Source organism: Pagrus major, chromosome 2 (assembly GCF_040436345.1).
Source record: "Pagrus major chromosome 2, Pma_NU_1.0".
Classification (NCBI taxonomy): Eukaryota; Metazoa; Chordata; class Actinopteri; order Spariformes; family Sparidae; genus Pagrus; species Pagrus major.
In genome coordinates this window covers 12,690,707-12,710,282 of record NC_133216.1, presented here as the reverse complement: position 1 = coordinate 12,710,282, position 19,576 = coordinate 12,690,707, and the positions used below count along the sequence as shown (strand labels likewise).

Sequence of the window (19,576 nt, the reverse complement as noted above, 5' to 3'; positions counted from 1 at the left end):
CATTCTCTCCAACATCTGGAGGATTCTGTTCCTCAACCAGAGGCGGGAGCAGGTTCTAGTTCAGGTTCTAGCCTAGACTAGACAATGTGCCTGTAAGTGCCATCCAAGCAGCTGAGAAGGTCAAGCTTTCAAACATGGGAGAATTAGAGATGTGGTAAACACATTAGAAACAAATTTTAACAAACAAAAGAACTAAACAGGGGAAGGCAACTTCATTCATTGCAATGCAATGTGCTTTACAGGGTAATACAATACAGCAAAGGCAAACTAGCAAAGGGGAGATTTAGCAGTCAGAGGTGTAAAGATTAACACCTTGGCAATGGACATGAACAGACCAACAGAAGCTTTAGTTTACACATTAACCCAGCCAACCTTGGCCTGGAAGCATGCTCATTATTTATAATTTAGTAACTTTAGCAAGAAAAACTGACTTCCAAGAAGGCTAGGCCTACATCCAACTTTGCCACAGGCTTACATAGATGACTGCCCAGCTAACGTTAGCAAATGAATATGCTTAGTTAAAGCTGGGACTTAAAGTTAGCTAACTTACTGTGGCATGAATAGCAGGGTGGTACAACTTCTTGTGTCTCTTTAGGTTAGCTGTAGCTACTGGGAGTCTCTCTATCTCCCTTCACTACGGTCCACTGTTTTCCTTTCTGCCAAATTATACATTTTTAAAAAATGGTGTCCATAGAACATTTTTAACCAAACCTGTATTTGTGGCCATCATGTTGCTGTCATTAACTTGCGATTGATTTAGGACATTGTCACCTGGATTATTTATGTCAATCAATTACAGGGATGCATAGTTAATATTTTGACAGACTGACTCGATGCACTATCAGGGGAATATATCATGCATTTTTTATCGTACCATAATCAAATTTTTTGTCAACCATGACACATAAATTTTGTCATTGTTTTTATTATCAAAGATGTATCTTTTAGCTACAGTACGTCTCATTTTAGTTATAGATAAAAGCTGTTGACAAATATTTTTTTACATATTTTTTGTTCACAAAATTAACACTGTTTGTGGCAATATAACTATAGGCCTGCATATCTGCACCATTGATAGATACTCCATGTCCTGAATGAGGCCTGTATGACAAATTGGGAAACAACAGGATTGAATAAAATTACATTGCTTTAAAGAAATGAAGACATGTTTTTACTGCTTAATTTTTCATTGAATGTAAGACAACGTAGCAAGTAGCCAACTAGTGTAAAATAAATGCTCTGGGTTGGTTTTCCTCAATTTTTGGGAGTCAACAGTTGCCACTGATTTCCGTTCTCATTTTCTTTTATCTTTCATTATCATTTACTATTCATCAGCTTTTACCCATTTAGGCGGGGCTGCTGATGTTTAATTTCACAATGTCTTGATGATGTAAGAATGAGAGGGTCACATACTGTATATAATTTGTCTAACTCCTTGCTCTCTCTCTCCTTTTGGGGACTATTTTTTAAACTAACAACATGACTCATTGTGCCTTATTCCCATTGCTATACTCTGTGTTTGTCCTCATGATAACTTATAACACAATTACTAGCGTCACCTCTGCACTCCCATCTGCAGCCAAAGTGTGCATGCTTCGAAACCGCTTTCATCCAGGCTTTGTTGCCCAGGGTGACTATGTTATTGGCGGGATCTTCCCCATTCACTATAACCAGGAGATGCCAGACATCAACAGCATGCACAGCCCAACGCCAGTGAAGTGCAATGGGTGAGTTTAATATATGTGGATTGGGAAATTATATTTAATTTACTCGTTCCCATTGAAAGGTGTCCAATTGTTGAAAACAAACATGTTGAAACTGTTTATGGATAGATTATGTTATTTTGCATGTTTTATATTTACCAGATTTTAGAATACAGCAATAATTTTATGAGGGCTTAAACTCACTTGTACTTTGAGTTAAGAGATTTAAGTTTGTGAAATTTCCAGAGAGATACACAAACAGACATGGTAATGCTTATTTATAAGTGTGTGATTCCCTAATAATTTGAAAACAAATTTCGAGAAGTTTCCTGTGTAGTTTGATGCTATATTTGGGTAGTAGGTATAGGGTTACACAAGCAACTAATTTTAATTCATACTTGGAAGTGTACTAGTGAACAATGTATTGTTAAACAATGTATACTGTACACAGTCAAAGCAGCAAACAGGCTCCCCACGACGGACAGCCTTCCGGGACCCTGGATGACAGCTGGCACTGCAAACAGACATTGGCACCTAGAGAGCAGATAATTTCTTTCAGTTCTGCAGTGGATGTGCAGAAATATTTTGAAAAAAAAAAAATCAAAATCAGAGATAGTCTTTGTATGGTTGTAGTAAAAATGAAATGTTTAATTTTCATGCAGCATTGAAACAAAACATTACTAATTACCAAGGATGTAAATGTATTTTCCCCCTAAAATGTGTTCAAAATGACATGAGGCTGTCAAGACAACTTATCAAAAATTATGTGGAAATTATTATTATTAAAATTTACAGATCTGAAAATTACAGCTATAGACATATATTTTAAACTTATTTTGGAAAATATGGACAAAGCTTAACAAAACCCCAACTCAAAACACCGTCTCTGCCTTTGGAAGAAGACTTAGTTTATGAGTCCCCACAGGGGAAAGTCAAAATTTTCAGTTTATTATGTGTTTTTATTTACACAGACAAAGTTCCAAAATACATACAAGCACACACAGGACCTACAGATATGCAATTGAGGGGGAAGATATGCGGCAGCTGTCACATAACAACACCCCCGATCATGTTCGGATTTGGTGCCTTGCGCAAGGGCAACGCCCAGGAAGTGAACTGGCACCTCTCCAATTACCAGTCCACACCCCAAACTGTGGTCAATGCTGGTATTGAACCAGTCAGCTTCTGATTCACAAGTTAGGTCCAAACAAACTGAGCTACTACTGCCCCAAACTTAATGTAATGTTTGTTTCCATACTCGCTGTGTTCATGTGTATGTGTATGTATATGGTTTGATTGGCTACAGCTTTGATCCCAGAGCTTTCCGCTATGCTCAGACTATGAGGCTGGCAGTGGAGGAAATAAACCAGCGTACTGAGCTATTGCCCGATTACACTCTTGGATACAAAATCTTTGACTCATGTTCATATCCACTGACTGGCCAGAGGGCAGCTCTCGCTATGTTGAACGGGCTGAGTGAGGATGACTCTCCCTTGTGCAGCGGTGCCTCTCCGCTCCTCGCTGTGATTGGGGAATCTGGTTCTTCTCAATCCATCGTGCTGTCAAGAATCCTGCAGCCATTCAGAATCCCGATGGTAATGTTGACTCTTTTACTTTGTAATCTATAATCTGTTCTACAGTACTCTTTAATTGTACTCTATGGTACTCTCTTTTTCCTTTTCTACACAGATCAGTTACTTTTCTTCTTGTGCATGTCTCTCTGACAGAAGAAAATTTCCTACCTTCTTCAGAGTAATCCCTAATGATGACTATCAGGTGAGATTTAAATGAGTTTGATGACCATTCAGGTCTGTAACAGCAAAAAGACATAAATATCATATATTTCTTTTTTATGCTGTCTGGCATTATTCAATGAAAATCTTGTACCCCCTGAATTCAAATGTATTCAACAAAATGACGCCGGTGATTTTTATTATTATTTTTTTTTTTTTATCCAAATGTCTGTGTTTTGATACTAAGTGAGATGACACTCATGTCTGTCGAACACAGGTGAAGGCCATTGCTCAGCTGCTGATACGCTTCAACTGGACTTGGGTAGGGCTGGTACGAGGAGACCGTGAATATGGGCGCTTTGCTGTGCAAGGTTTACTCAGAGAATTACAGGGTACTAAAGTGTGTGTAGCATACCAAGAAATTATTCCTCTGCTCTACAATCGCCAGAGGATATTGGAGATCATCCAGGTAGATACAAAGATGCACTGAGCTCAGTTTTAAACAACTAGAGAGTTTTCATTTCACCGCAATACCCTTTTTTAGTCAGTGCTGATTACACCTCAATGTCATCAAAGGTTCACTTTGTAAGAAAGTTTGGGTTTGAGTTACCAGACTTGTCAAATACTGACACTTTAGTTGGGAATGAGACTCAAAAATCTACTTTCTTACAAATTGGACCTTTAAAGAACCTTTGTGTTGAGTTTTTCTTTAATTGTGTGCCCAGATGCATGTGGGCACAATTATGTATCTCTGAGTTATTGTCAATGTCAGTTTTTTATAACCTGTTTTATTTATTGCTCTTTCCTCCTCCATCATCTGCCTCTCTGTAAAGGTGATGCGTATCTCTTCAGCAAAAGTAGTGGTGTCATTTTCATCAGTGGGGGAGATGACACCTTTCTTGAGAGATTACATGATGCAGAACATCACTGGAATCCAGTGGGTGGCTAGTGAGGCCTGGGTCACGGCATCTGTCTTCACAGTCAGCAAGTATTATCCCTACATGGGGGGCACCATTGGGTTTGGAATCAGGAAAGGTCATATATCCAGACTCAGTGACTACCTGCAGACAGTAAACCCTCAGATGTATCCCAATAATATCCTGGTTAAGGAACTGTGGGAGGCTCTGTATGGTTGCAGTCCTTCTTTGTCCTCAGGCTCTCAGTTGCCTCCATGCTCAGGACAGGAGTCCCTGTTGGAGCGGCATTCAGCCTACATGAATACATCCCGCCCTAGAGTTGCGTATAATGTCTATAAGGCTGTATATGCGATTGCTCATTCCCTCCACAACCTTCTTGTCTGTCAACCAGGCAGTGGGCCCTTCCAAAACAACTCATGTGCTCCAAGCAACAACATACAACCCTGGCAGGTAGGGTCCTGTTTTCTAACTTCAAAAATAACACATTGAAAATCTTTAAGTATTTTAGAGTAATTCATATTATCTCTTGGTTTTCAAGCTCCAATACTACCTACAGGAAGTAACATTTAACATTGCTGGGGAGGAGGTGAACTTTGATCTGAAAGGCGACTCCATACCCTATTATGATATCATAAACTGGCAGAGAGGCACAGGCGGGAACACTGAGTTTGTCAATGTGGGGTTGTTTGATGGAACCAAGCCTGCCGGAGAGGAGCTGGTGATCCAGGAAGACAGGATAATATGGGCAGGCCATCAGAGTGAGGCAAGCCGATACACTGTGTTTAAACCTTCATTAGATGCCATCTGTTGAAGTTCTGTAGGTTGACATGGAGAAAGATAGGTGGTTAGCCTAGCTGACCATATATTAGTTTCTTAAATTCAAACCAAGCGGCAACCTTTAGGGCTGAAAATTGAAATCAATGCAGAAGTGGTGTTCAGCAGGGAAAACTGGTTTCAAATTTTAACTGTTTTCATAAGAGTGATTCTAAACAAATCATTGAGACATTTTAATTTTGATCTCCTTATCCATTCCAAGTCAAATTTCACCAACAGTTTTTAACTTTCTTCCCTTTAGATTCAATAGAGTGCACACACTCAGATTGTTACACAACTGTACTGTGAGGACAAAACAAGTTTTTCCCTTACAGCCAAATTATTTTTATTTCAAATCACTTAATCAAACAGATCAATAAATTGTCAATTGTGAATACACATTCACAGGACAACATGTTTTCTTACAGGCTTGCAGGCGAGTATACATGCTTTGATCTTTTGGCGTATCGATGAGCAAAATCCCATACCACCCTCTTCAAGTCCAGACTGCGTGCGTGTTTATTTTCAATCCTCAGTATGGCCAGCCCCGACAGTCTCTCCTGTGCCATGGTGCTTCTCAGATATGTCTTAATTAGTTTAAGTTTTGAGAAGGATCTTTCGGCGCTTGCAACAGTTACAGGTAGAGTAAGAAATAGTTTAATAGCTGTGGTTACATCAGGCACACTTGGTAATATGGGGTGGTGCTTTATGAATAGAGTGTGTGCCAAATCTTGAACTGAGCCAAGCTCGATTTCTTTTATGGTGGACACGAATGCGCTTCTAAATGAAAGAACTTGTTCTGGAAAATCTGCAGACAAGTTATCTTATTGGTCTGCTAAAGCACTTGCTGATGTATACAGTTCACCATCGGATTTTAACAAAAGTTCTTGTGGGCGTAAAAACCCAAACCTCCATGCCACCTCTTGCATGCCCTGAAATCTGTGTGTTACCTGCGTAATGGCAGTGTCTAGAGCTGCGTAAAATACTGACACTTTGAAGTGCTTCTCTGCATTTGATAGCCTTTCATCCTCGCATAACTCATCAAAATGTCTTTTGGTGTGGTTAAAAAAAAAAAAGATAGTTGTTTTACAGGCGGGGGCGGGGCCCATATGGGATGCGGGGCCCCCCACCTCGCAGGGGCTGCAAGGGTATACTTTACGGCCCAGGGCAACAATGGAAAATGATCATTTCATGTTTTCCACTGGCATTCATTATGGTGGATTTTTCAAAAATAAGAGCATTAGTAATGTTTTGTTTCAATGCTGCATGAAAATGAAAAATTTCATTTTTACTACAACCATACAAAGACTAACGCTGATTTTTTTTTGTTTTTGTTTTAATTATTTCTGCAAATCCACTGCAGTGCTGAAAGAAAAATTATCTTTCTCTCTAGGTGCCAGTATCTATCTGCAGTGCAAGCTGTCATCCAGGGTCCCGGAAGGCTGTCCGTCGTGGGGAGCCTGTTTGCTGCTTTGACTGTGTACCATGTGACAATGGCAAAATAAGCAATCAGACAGGTGAGCTTAAAAAGATTTGTTCTTATGTTATACTAAGGTAATATTTTAATACTGAATACTTATAGCTACTCCTTTTTTTTTTTTTTTTTTAACTCTCTTCCCTTTAGATTCAATAGAGTGCACATTTTGTCCCGAGGACTTCTGGTCAAACAAAGACAGAACAGCCTGCATCCCCAAGAAGGTAGAGTTCTTGGCCTATGATTCCTTGGGTATAACCCTGACAGTGACCTCTGTGGTGGGTGCCTGCCTCACTATAGCTGTCTTTGCCGTCTTTTTTTACCATAAAAACACAGCAATTGTTCGTGTGAATAACTCTGAACTCAGCTTCTTTATCCTTCTATCGCTGACTCTTTGTTTCCTGTGTTCCCTGGTGTTCGTTGGAGAGCCAACATCTTGGTCCTGCATGCTGCGCCACACTGCCTTTAGCATCACATTTTCACTTTGCCTCTCCTGCATCCTGGGGAAGACTCTGGTGGTGTTGGCTGCTTTCACTGCCACCAGGCCAGGGGACAATGTCATGAAGTGGCTGGGGCCCAAACAGCAGAGGGTCATCATCTTCAGTTGCACTCAGGTTCAGGTGGTTACCTGTGCTGCCTGGCTCATTGATGCCCCCCCCTTTCCATCCCGAAATACACAATATGAACGCTCGAAGATCATACTGGAATGTAGCGTGGGCTCTAGTCTCGCATTCTGGTGTGTTCTGGGATACATTGGTCTACAGGCCTGTCTGTGCTTTGTTCTAGCTTTTCTGGCCCGTAAGTTGCCAGGCAACTTCAATGAAGCCAAGTTTATCACTTTTAGCATGCTTATCTTCTGTGCTGTGTGGCTGGCATTCATTCCTGCTTATATCAGCTCCCCTGGAAATTATGCAGATGCAGTGGAGTCATTTGCCATTCTGGCTTCCAGCTTTGGCTTGTTGTTTTGTCTGTTTTCTCCAAAGTGTTACATTATTTTACTGAAGCCAGAAAAGAATACAAAACAGCACCTAATGGCAAAAGAAAATAAGTAATATGCCATTAGTCAACCTTTTGAAAATATCTGAGACTTTTATATAATGTTAAATGTTCTTTTAAAATAGTCTTGATGAATTGTGATTTATTTCTCATTTTGTATTGATTTGATGTTGATATTTAATGCAACTGATATGGCAGCATTACAACTAAAATACTGTGTACACGGAATAAAATAAGCATTGTGACAAGAAGTTTATCATTTTAAGGTATATTTTAAGGAAATTAATAAAACAATTTTCTTGGAAGGTCGTGAGGTTCAATTTTAAAAAAAAATACTTTCTGTTAATTTCCCAACCAGCTACACCTGTGAGCTTTAGTTTTGGATTGACCCATATTCAGTGGGTCTAGAACTGTATGCACTGAAGATGAAAATAGATAATTAATGATTGATTACTGTCCTAAATGACCGGTTGTTGCAAAGTACTGTGTGTATGTATTGTAACATGGTCAGGCTCGTTTCCTGTTGGAACTAAAGATAACTGACAAAAGATATTTTGGCTTTATGGCTTGTTGAGAACCCCTCCCAAAAAAAGAAAATCTATGAACTTTGCCTTTTGATTGTTTTCTGGGGATGAAATACATAAGGAAGAGATACACATGGAGCATGACACAGGCACTAGGGCAAAGATCAGGGGGAGAAAAATGAATCTGAAAAATTAAAAAAGGACCTGTGCCGTCTCCCAGGTGAAGAATGGAAGCTTCCTCCCAATGTTGGGAAAAATGGCACTCCAGGATGTCACAGCGACTTGTGAACAACAGCGCCAAGTGCATTGGTGTGAAGAGAAAACAAGAGGGGACCTAGAATAGAACCCTTTAGGGACCCCAGTAGTGAGGCTATGAGGTTCAGTCAGAGATTTTGAGGTAGGATGTGAACAGGGAGAGTGCACAGTCTGAGCCTATCCCGGTTTTTGAGGGTGGAGAGTATGATCTGGTTTTTCACTGTGTCAAATACTGCCGATAGGTCGAATAGGAGGATGGCATTGACTTACTCTGTGATAGCAAAGAGGACAGTCTCAGTTGAGTGGCCTACCTTGAAACCAGACCAATTGGGGTCAAGAAGCTTATGTTTGTGGGAATATGCAGAAAATTGAGTGAATACAGTTCCCTCAAGTGTTTTAGGAAGAATAATAAGAAGAGAAACATTAAATTCTTAACATCAGGGCGAGTTTATTTAGACGAGGGTTAACTCTAGCTGCTTTTAGAGCATTAGGAAAACAACCAGTTGTCAAAAATATTGATAAGAGATGTTGATGGAGTTGGTACCTCATTGGGTGACCCCATCTCAGACTGCTGGGAACCTGGGTTTTGGCACGGCTTTCCTATACTGCAAATATCACTTGAGAGCCCCTTGCTGAAGATTAATTCTCTCCAGCATGGATTATGTTCCTCAACCAGGGGGCGGAGCAGTTTCTAGTTCAGGTTCTGGACGAGACTAGACAATGTGCCCGTAAGTACCATGCAACCTCTCTGCAGCAGCCCAGTTAGTCTTCAAACTGCCCAAGTTCCTTCTCACTGCATTACTTATTCACACCCTGCACAAGCTATCAGTGTTCGCTAGGCTCAGTTTCAAACCATGCACCATACCCTGTCCACTACGCTCTGCTACTGTCATTCGGTTTGGTACACCCTCCCTCAGAGGGAGGCCCAGCTACAACCCAGACAATGGTTACTATTTGCTGTCCTTGCTCAACAATGGTAGAAGGGTATTCTAATTTCCACCAGGATCGCAGAAACTCTACACATCTTCTGTCACAGACTGAAAACTATTCTCTATCTCTCACTGCTTCTGAATTAAAGCAGTCCTGCATATTTGATGAAGTTAGTGTACTTGCATGACTCCAACAGTTTTGGGGTTGAATCCATATGGTTGAATGCACAAACTGTATGTTATTTTGGATAAAGGCTTCAGTTAATAAATGCAATGCAATATAATGTAGTAGTAATGATAATAATAAGAATAATCATAATTTATGTTAGTCATGAAAAAGTTATACTTATGGTAATCATGATTACAACACTTGTAATTCAACAGAATACATGCTGAGACTGATCAGTATTTTGGCCTGTTCATTTTACTGCTAACTTATGTATGAAGAAAACATGGACATCATTACTTTCTCAGAAATTAAGATGATTGATAAATGTTAGTTGTTGCATTAATTACAATGTCGTTCTTGCATTAAGTTAAACATTAGATTGTGTCAATTCAGGCATTATATTCCTCATAGTTCATGAAGGTATTCCATTAATAAATAAGTGTTCTTCATGCACATATTATTAAACTTATACTTTTGATACTGGTTATACCATATAGAGAAATGTGTACTGTACAAAACAGGAAAGAGTTTTTCCACAACATTTTTGGAAATTAACTTTAACAGAATCTGTTCCTTACGGGTGCAGTGACGTGTGGGAAAAAAAATGTGCAGGTGATTCTCCTATGGTAGACAAAGTTATAAAGATCAGCCCCCAGGTCAGAATTGCTTTGTTTTTTTGGAGGTTGCCTTGTGATGGGTAGGATCATTATTTTTTTATTCGCTCTGCTGGCAAGGACAAAGTCAGAGAAGCAAACATGCAAATTGATCGGGCAGACAGGGTTCATGGAATTTTCAAAAGAAGGTGATCTTATGATAGGTGGTGTTTTCTCCATAAGTGGGACAGACATACTGGTAGATAATGGCTACCAGACACTTCCATATAAATACTGCAAAAAGTAAGTGACTATGCTTAAAATATGTTAAAAGTGTATACAATTTTCGAGACAAGTAGCATATTTTATGTGTTGATCTGAAAATGTTAAGCTGTAATAACAAACACTGGGTTTGCAGTTGGCATGAGAGGGAATTAAAGTTTGCCCGGACAGTGATTTTTACTGTGGAGGAGATCAATAGAGATGAAAAGCTCCTTCCTGGAGTGAGTCTGGGCTATAGGCTGTTTAATGGCTGTGGGAATGAAAACCAGATACGAGCCGCCATAGACGCTATAAATGGGGAAGATTCAAAGGGCTGTACTGGTCAGATTCAAGCTCTCATAGGTCATTCATCCTCTGGAATAAGTAAAGACATAAACATCATATTAAGCCCCCTGTCCATTCCACAGGTGAAAATATATGATTGGTAAATGACTGCAATTTGTCCAATTTTGAATGTCCTATTGGTTTATTTAAATTTTTGCATCTTAAAAAACTATTTGGATTTATTGTAGTTAACATGTTTTTTTTAGGTAAGCCATTTTGCAACCTGTGCTTGTTTGAGTGACAAAAGGCTATACCCCACCTTCTTCAGAACTGTGCCAAGTGACCGCTTCCAAAGCATCGCTCTGGTGCAGCTTATGAAATACTTTGACTGGCGTTGGGTGGGGATTATTTATTCTGAAGACTTGTACGCAGAACAAGGGACGGCTGAATTCACTAAGGAAGCAATGAAAGTGGGCATATGTGTTGAATACAGATTACCTTTCTCTATCACATCTCAAATCATCTCTAAGTTGGATGCTATTGTAGAGATGCTAACGGATTCTTCTTCAAACGTGGTCCTGTTGTTTATGCCCTTGTCTTACACTAAAGTGTTACTGTCCAAAATGGAGAATTATAACATAACTGGAAAGCAGTGGCTTGGCAGTGAGTCTTGGATCACACAAGCAGACCTGGCTTCTGTTGAGCGAAAATACATTTTACAGGGGGCAATGGGCTTTGCCCTCCCTCAGGCATCCATACCAGGTCTTGCTGAATTCTTACTTAGCTTGAAACCTTCTGATGAACCACAGAGTGATATAATTAAAGCTATCTGGGAGAAGTTCTTTGACTGCAGCTTTTCTCCATCAAATACCTCTGCTATGTGCACTGGCACAGAGGATCTCAGAACAGTCTCCAGTGACTACACAGATGTGACACATTTCAGGCCTGAGAATAATGTGTACAAAGCTGTGTACTTGGTTGCATATGCCCTTCATGCACTACTGCAATGTAGCAATGGGTCAAATCCCACCACAGGAAAGCCCTGTGTGAACAAGAGTGAAGTTCGGCCGAATCTAGTAAGTTCTAGTAAATTTATTCAGGCATAGTTTACTTGTTACATTGAGTGTTTCTATTTTTGTGTCAAGCACGCACAAAAAAATGAAAAGTTAAGTATTCAGACAAGACTCAATTTAATACTAAATTATAGCTGTGTGTATGCTTTAATGTGCTGATTGTCTCTATAGGTGTTGGAACATATTCAGTATGTGAACTTCACCACACAGAATGGGGCCAAAGTTTTCTTTGATGAAAATGGAGAGTCAGTTGCCCAGTATGACTTAGTTAACTGGCAGATGAAAGAAGATGGCTCTGCTGAGATTGTGAATGTTGGTCATTATGATACTTCTTTTCCAGAGGGGGAAAAATTCAAACTAAAAGACAACATCAAAATAGTTTGGGGAGCAAACAGTAATGAGGTAATGTGAATAAAAGTTTGTATGTGTAACCCAGTTTCTCTGCGAGTGTCTTGCTACCCTGTGTAGAGGTGATGAATCTTAAAGTGTATCAACCTTAGCTGACCTGGTGGAGGTCAGCTCATGCACATATGGAGGGTGAAGAGGTGGTCCCATAATGGTAGAGAATGTCATTTTATTGAGTCTTGGTCCTTTCACAGCTAAATGATAACCTAAATCCATAGGAAATTTTCCATTGCAGTGTCATTGATGTACAAAACATTTGGTTCTCAATAATGAGTTTTACATGCTGTATTTTGCCTAATCAGGTGCCAAGGTCTGTCTGCAGAGAACCATGCCCACCAGGGACTCGTAAGGCCATAAACAAGTTTAAACCAGTGTGCTGTTTTGACTGCTTTGGATGCCCCGAGGGAACAATAAGTAATCAGACAAGTGAGTAAGGAATTCAAAATAAAATTTAATTCATGTGCATTGTAGTAATGATAAATTAAATGAATTGTGGAATACCAAAAATGTTTTCTTATAGTGTAAATATTGAAATTTTCTTCTTTTACAGATTCTCCAGACTGTTTGATCTGTCCTCCCGAATTCTGGCCAAATGAAAATAAAGATCAGTGTCGTCCAAAACCTATTGAATACTTGTCTTACAAAGAGGTCATGGGGGCACTTTTAACTGGATTCAGCTGTGTCGGTGTATTTTTATCCCTTCTGACATCAATCATTTTTTTAGCTCATAAAGAGACTCCCATTGTAAAAGCCAACAACTCTGAACTGAGCTTCATGCTGCTCTTCTCCTTGACCCTGTGTTTCTTGTGTTCTCTGACCTTCATCGGCCGGCCCTCTGACTGGTCCTGCATGTTGCGACACACAGCATTTGGGATCACGTTTGTCCTTTGTATCTCTTGTGTTCTCGGCAAAACTATAGTGGTTTTAATGGCCTTCAGAGCAACGCTTCCAGGCAGTAATGTGATGAAATGGTTTGGTCCTACACAGCAGAGGCTGAGTGTTCTGACTTTCACACTAATTCAGATACTGATTTGTATCCTTTGGCTGACAATCAGCCCTCCATTTCCAAAGATGAATATGAAATACTATAAAGAAAAGATCATCTTAGAGTGTGCCCTGGGTTCAGCTGTTGGATTCTGGGCTGTGTTGAGTTATATTGGACTTCTTGCTCTCTTGTGTTTTATACTTGCTTTTCTTGCTAGGAAGCTGCCAGACAGCTTTAATGAAGCCAAACTGATCACCTTCAGCATGCTGATATTCTGTGCAGTCTGGATCACATTCATCCCAGCATATGTCAGCTCTCCCGGCAAGTTCACCGTTGCTGTGGAGATATTTGCCATCCTGGCGTCCAGTTTTGGTTTGCTGGGATGTATTTTTTTCCCAAAATGTTATATTATTATCTTCAGACCAGAACAAAACTCAAAAAAACGTTTGATGGGAAAAATACCACCAAGGACTCAATAATAATGTGTACTTCAAAAGTGTCCTTCAGAACAAATGGCCTTAGTGTGACAACAAATAAACCAACTTTACTGCATAGTCTGACAGATAATGCAGAAAATGTTACTCATGACCTCCTACTTGTTCAGATGTTTTCAATAAATTAAATACACTGACTAAGGTCTTGTTTTCCTTTGTGTGAAATTCCGTTTCTAACTGAATTATATTCATCTTGGACACGAGATTTATGACTGGCATTCGACCAAAATCTTTCAACTTGCCATTTTTAATCGTGTCATTTTAGTGTAGGACAGACTAAACAATATTGCAAAAGTGACCATGATAGGGAACTCAAAGTTTCTACCCTCTATCAATCACAGCCACTGGAGCAACTTTTCCCAACTGCTTCACAGTCAGTTACAAACCACCCCAGTGCCTGCTGGATGGACTGAAGAAGGCAGCAGAACCACATCTTCTGCAGAAAGCAGAGACGCATTTCTGTGGTCGACACTCCCCTCACCATGGCTGCGCCTTGAGATCCTGGTGGTGTTAAACACCCACTTGAAAAGTGTTTGACTTTGGTTCATACTCGTACAGTACTCCCTGGGGGGCACAGTCGTGGGCTTTCTCCAAGCAAACTCCCATGATCCCCCCAGCGACCCTGAAAGACTAAAGAGTTCATCCACTGTTCTACTAACAGGATGGAATCAGCATTGTTCCTTCTGAATCCATGTTTCGACAATCGTTTGGAGCCTCCTTTCCAGCACTCTGGAATAAACTTTCCCAGGCAGGATGAGCAGTGTGATATACCTATAACTGGAGCACACCCTCTAGTCCCCATTTTTGAAAACAGGAACCATCACCCCATTCTGCCTCTCCAAAGGCACTATCCCCATTCACATGACATTAAAGAGGCATGTCAACAAAGACAGCCAAGCGATGTATAGAGTCTTCAGCATTTCAGGGTGAATCTCATCCACCCCTGGCAGCTTGCCACCAAAGAGCTTCTTAACAATCTCAGTGACCTCAAGGCTATGGACAAGTTTAACCCTGAGCCTTGAGACTCTGCCTCCTCTACAGTGGACATGTAAGTCGGGTTCACGAGCTCCTACAAATGTTATTTCTACCCCCCCGCCCAAAAAAAAAAAAAAAAAAATCCAGAGTCCGGCAAGACATTAGTTCTTGCCTGCCATGCTATGGATTGCTCAGGCCGAACCTACATACACCCCACCATGCCCACTACACTCTGCTAATGCCAATCAGTTTGGTATATCCTCCCACCAAGGGAGGCCCATCTAACCCTAACCCTCAACAAAACCATGACTGTTTGCTGTCCACAATGGTGGAAGGAGCAACTAATTGAAACCAGGACAGCAGAAACTCTACCTTCTGTCACAGACTAAAGACTCTACTCTATCTCTCAATGCTTCTAAATTAAACATTTGAAGCAGTTCAGCATATTTGATGAAGTTGGTATACTTGTATGACTCTAGCAGTTTTGGGGTTGTATCCACATGGTTGGATGTACTTAGTGTGAGTTATCTTGGATAAAGGATTAAATTAAATAAATGCAATGTAATCTAATATAGTAGTAGTAATACTCATAATAACAAATATTCTTAATATATCAGTTCTAAAAGACAAAGGAAGTCATCACTTAATTTCAAGGACATTTAAAAAAAAAAAAATCTTAGTTAATCATGACTACAACACTTGTAATTCAAAAGAATGTCAACTGCTGAGACTGATTAGTCTTTTGGCCTGTTAATTTAACTGTTAATTTTCCTATGAAGATGACATGGGCACTGTTATCTACTCAGAAATCATGATGATTTATCAGTGTTAGTTATTTAATTTTTGATAATAAATGAGGTATCACATAAATACATTTTCTTCATGCACATAGAAATTAACTTATACTTTCAATACTGGTTATACTATATCCAGAAATTTGTACTGTACAAAATACTGTACAGTATAGTATTTCAAATATTAACTACCTTAAAAGGCCTTCTGTCTACAACTTGTCAGTCACGAGGACCTGTTTCGTACACGTGCAGTGACACGTATGGTAGAAAAAGTTATAAAGATCAGCACCCAGGTAAGGATTGCTTTAGAGAAGGGGAGGTTGTCTCGTGATGGGTTGGATCACTATCTTAATCGCTCTGCTGGCAAGGGCAAAATCAGAAAGCCAAAACTGCAAAGTGATCGGGCAGACAGGGTTCATGGAATTTTCAAAAGAAGGTGATCTTATCATAGGTGGTGTTTTCTCTATGAGTAGTACAAAAATATTGGTAGATAATGGCTACCAGACACTTCCATACACATACTGCAAAAAGTGAGTGACTATGCTTAAAATATGTTAAGATTTTATGGTATTTTAGAATAAGTTGCATGTTTTAAGTGTTGATCTGATGCATTAAAAAATGATCAGATCTAATTACTTTGTTTATAACTGATTTGTCAAAACTTAGCACTTCCTTTGCAGTTGGCGTGACAGGGAATTGAAGTTTGCTCGGACAGTGATTTTTACTGTGGATGAGATCAACTCAGATGCAAAGCTCCTTCCCGGAGTTAGTCTGGGTTATAGGCTGTACAATGGTTGTGGAAGTGAAAACCTGATACGAGCAGCCATAGAAGCTGTAAATGGAGAGGATTCAAAGGGCTGCAGTGGTCAGATCCAGGCTTTCCTAGGCCATTCATCCTCAGGAGTGAGTAAAGACATTAACATCATACTAAGCCCGCTGTCCATTCCACAGGTGAGAAGAAATAATTTGAAAGTAACTGCAGACTATCCAGTTTTCATTGTCATTTTGGTTCATTATTATTTCCATCTTTAAAAAAGTATATAGATTTATTGTATTGCACTTTATTTTTCTTCAAAGGTTAGCCATCTTTCAACCTGTGCTTGTTTGAGTGACAAAAGACTATACCCCACCTTCTTCAGAACTGTGCCAAGTGACCGCTTTCAAATCATTGCTCTAGTGCAGCTTATGAAATACTTTGACTGGCGCTGGGTGGGAATTATTCATTCTGAAAGATTGTATGCAGTGCAAGGTACTGCTGAATTTACTAAGGAAGCAATGAAAGTGGGCATATGTGTTGAATACAGATTACTTTTCTCTACCACATCTCAAATGATCTCTCATTCAGATGCTATTGTAGAGACACTAAGGGATTCTTCTTCAAAGGTGGTCCTGTTGTTTATGCCCTTTACTGACACGAAAGCGTTCCTGTCCAAAATGGAGAATTATAACATAACTGGAAAGCAGTGGCTTGGCAGTGAGTCTTGGATCACACAAGCAGAACTGGCTTCTGTTGAGAGAAAAAACATTGTACAGGGGGCAATGGGCTTTGCCCTCCCTCAGGCATCCATACCAGGTCTTGCTGAATTCCTACTTAGCTTGAAACCTTCTGATGAACCACAGAGTGATATAATTAAAGCTATCTGGGAGAAGTTCTTTGACTGCAGCTTTTCTCCATCAAATACCTCTGCTATGTGCACTGGCACGGAGGATCTCAGGACAGTCTCCAGTGACTACACAGATGTGACACATTTCAGGCCTGAGAATAATGTGTACAAAGCTGTGTACTTGGTGGCATATGCCCTTCATGCACTACTGCAATGTAGCAATGGGTCAAATCCCACAACAGGAAAGCCCTGTGTGAACAAGAGTGAAGTTCAGCCGAAGCTAGTAAGTTCTAGTAAATGTATTCAGGCATAGTTTACTTATTATATTGAGTGTTTCTATTTTTGTGTTAAGCACACACAACAAAATAAAATGTTAGGTATCCAGACAGGATTATATTTGAATACTAAATGTCTTGATGGTTTACTTTTGCTTGCAAGCTGTATGTAAGCTAACATGTAATTACTGTCACTATAGGTGTTGGAACATATTCAGTATGTGAACTTCACCACACAGAATGGGGCCAAAGTTTTCTTTGATGAAAATGGAGAGCCAGTTGCCCAGTATGACTTAGTTAACTGGCAGATGAAAGAAGATGGCTCTGCTGAGGTTGTGAATATTGGTCATTATGATACTTCTTTTCCAGCGGGGGAAACATTCAAACTTAAAGACAACATCAAAATAGTTTGGGGAGCAAACAGTAATGAGGTAATATGAATGAAAGTTTGTATGTGTAACCCGGGTTCTCTGAGAGTATCTTGCCACCCTGTGTAGAGGTGATGAATTGTAAAGTGTATCAACCTTAGCTGACCTGGTGGCGGTTAGTTCATGCACATATGGAGGGTGAAGAGGTGGTCCCATAATGGTAGAGAATGTAATTTTATTATGTCTTGGTCCTTTCACAGCTGAATGAAAATCTTAAAATCGTAGGACCTTTGTAAACATGACAATGTCAGTGATGTACAACACATTTGGTTGTATTATTGACTTTTGCATGCTGTGTTTTGACTAATCAGGTGCCAAGGTCTGTCTGCAGAGAACCATGCCCACCAGGGACCCGTAAAGCCATAAACAAGTTTAAGCCAGTGTGCTGTTTCGACTGCTTTGGATGCCCAGAGGGAACAATAAGTAATCAGACAAGTGAGTAAGGACTTCAAAATAAAATTTAAGTTATGTGCATTGTAATAATGATAAATTAAATGACAGATAGAATGCAAAAAATGTTTTCTTTTAGTGTAAATATTGATTTTTTTAAATGTTTTGTTTTGATCACTTCTTTTATAGATTCTCCAGACTGTTTGATCTGTCCTCCCGAATTCTGGCCAAATGAAAAGAAAGATCAGTGTCGTCCAAAACCTATTGAATACTTGTCTTACAAAGAGGTCATGGGGTCACTTTTAACTGGATTTAGCTGTGTCGGTGTATTTTTTTCCCTTCTGACATTGATCATTTTTTTGGCTCATAAAGAGACTCCCATTGTAAAAGCCAACAACTCTGAACTGAGCTTTATGCTGCTCTTCTCCTTGACCCTGTGTTTCTTGTGTTCTCTGACCTTCATTGGCCGGCCCACTGCATGGTCCTGCATGCTGCGACACACAGCATTTGGGATCACGTTTGTCCTCTGTATCTCTTGTGTTCTCGGCAAAACTATAGTGGTTTTAATGGCCTTCAGAGCAACACTTCCAGGCAGTAATGTGATGAAATGGTTTGGTCCAACACAGCAGAGGCTGAGTGTTCTGACTTTCACCCTCATTCAGATACTGATTTGTGTCCTTTGGCTGACAATCAGCCCTCCATTTCCAAAGATGAACATGAAGTACTATAAAGAAAAGATCATCTTAGAGTGTGCCCTGGGTTCAGCTGTTGGATTCTGGGCTGTGTTGAGTTATATTGGACTTCTTGCTCTCTTGTGTTTTATACTTGCTTTTCTTGCTAGGAAGCTGCCAGACAGCTTTAATGAAGCCAAACTGATCACCTTCAGCATGCTGATATTCTGTGCAGTCTGGATCACATTCATCCCAGCATATGTCAGCTCTCCTGGCAAGTTCACTGTTGCTGTGGAGATATTTGCCATCCTGGCGTCCAGTTTTGGTTTGCTGGGATGCATTTTTTTCCCAAAATGTTATATTATTATCTTCAGACCAGAACAAAACTCAAAAAAACATTTGATGGGAAAAATACCACCAAGGACTCAATAATAATGTGCAATTCAAAAGTGTCCTACAGAACAAATGGCCTTAGTGTGACAACAAATAAACCAACTTCACTGCATAGTCTGACAGATAATGCAGAAAATGTTACTCATGACCTCCTACTTGTTGAGATGTGTTCAATAAACTAAATACACTGACTCAGGTCTTGTTTTCCTATGTGTAAAATTCAGTTTCTAACTGAATTATATTCATCATGGACACAAGATTTATGACTGCCATTCAACCAAAATCGTTCCACTTGCCATTTTTAATCGTGTCATTTTAGTATAGGACAGACTAAACAATATTGCTAAAGTGACCATGATAAGGAACTCAAAGTTTCTACCCTCTATCAATCACAGCCACTGCAGTAGTGCTGTGTTCAACATTTAAAAAGAAGTGAT

General features: G+C 39.8%; 3 protein-coding genes across 3 annotated transcripts; all 3 read left to right on the top strand.

Annotated features, from left to right (window-relative positions):
* Nucleotides 1-1,590: 1,590 nt before the first annotated feature.
* Nucleotides 1,591-7,692, top strand: LOC141019416 (extracellular calcium-sensing receptor-like). Its single transcript, XM_073494329.1, has 9 exons — nt 1,591-1,727; nt 3,010-3,298; nt 3,393-3,479; nt 3,714-3,905; nt 4,270-4,539; nt 4,600-4,803; nt 4,892-5,102; nt 6,567-6,683; nt 6,791-7,692. The coding sequence occupies exons 1-9, from the start codon at nt 1,591-1,593 to the stop codon at nt 7,690-7,692; spliced, it is 2,409 nt and encodes an 802-aa protein (XP_073350430.1).
* A 3,688-nt stretch (nt 7,693-11,380) lies between these two features.
* Nucleotides 11,381-13,594, top strand: LOC141019406 (extracellular calcium-sensing receptor-like). The gene is made up of 4 exons (XM_073494318.1): nt 11,381-11,728; nt 11,897-12,127; nt 12,433-12,556; nt 12,681-13,594. The coding sequence occupies exons 1-4, from the start codon at nt 11,381-11,383 to the stop codon at nt 13,592-13,594; spliced, it is 1,617 nt and encodes a 538-aa protein (XP_073350419.1).
* Nucleotides 13,595-16,917: 3,323 nt separating this feature from the next.
* LOC141019397 (extracellular calcium-sensing receptor-like) lies at nt 16,918-19,178 on the top strand. The gene is made up of 4 exons (XM_073494307.1): nt 16,918-17,265; nt 17,458-17,688; nt 17,997-18,120; nt 18,265-19,178. The coding sequence occupies exons 1-4, from the start codon at nt 16,918-16,920 to the stop codon at nt 19,176-19,178; spliced, it is 1,617 nt and encodes a 538-aa protein (XP_073350408.1).
* The last annotated feature ends 398 nt before the right edge of the window (nt 19,179-19,576 follow it).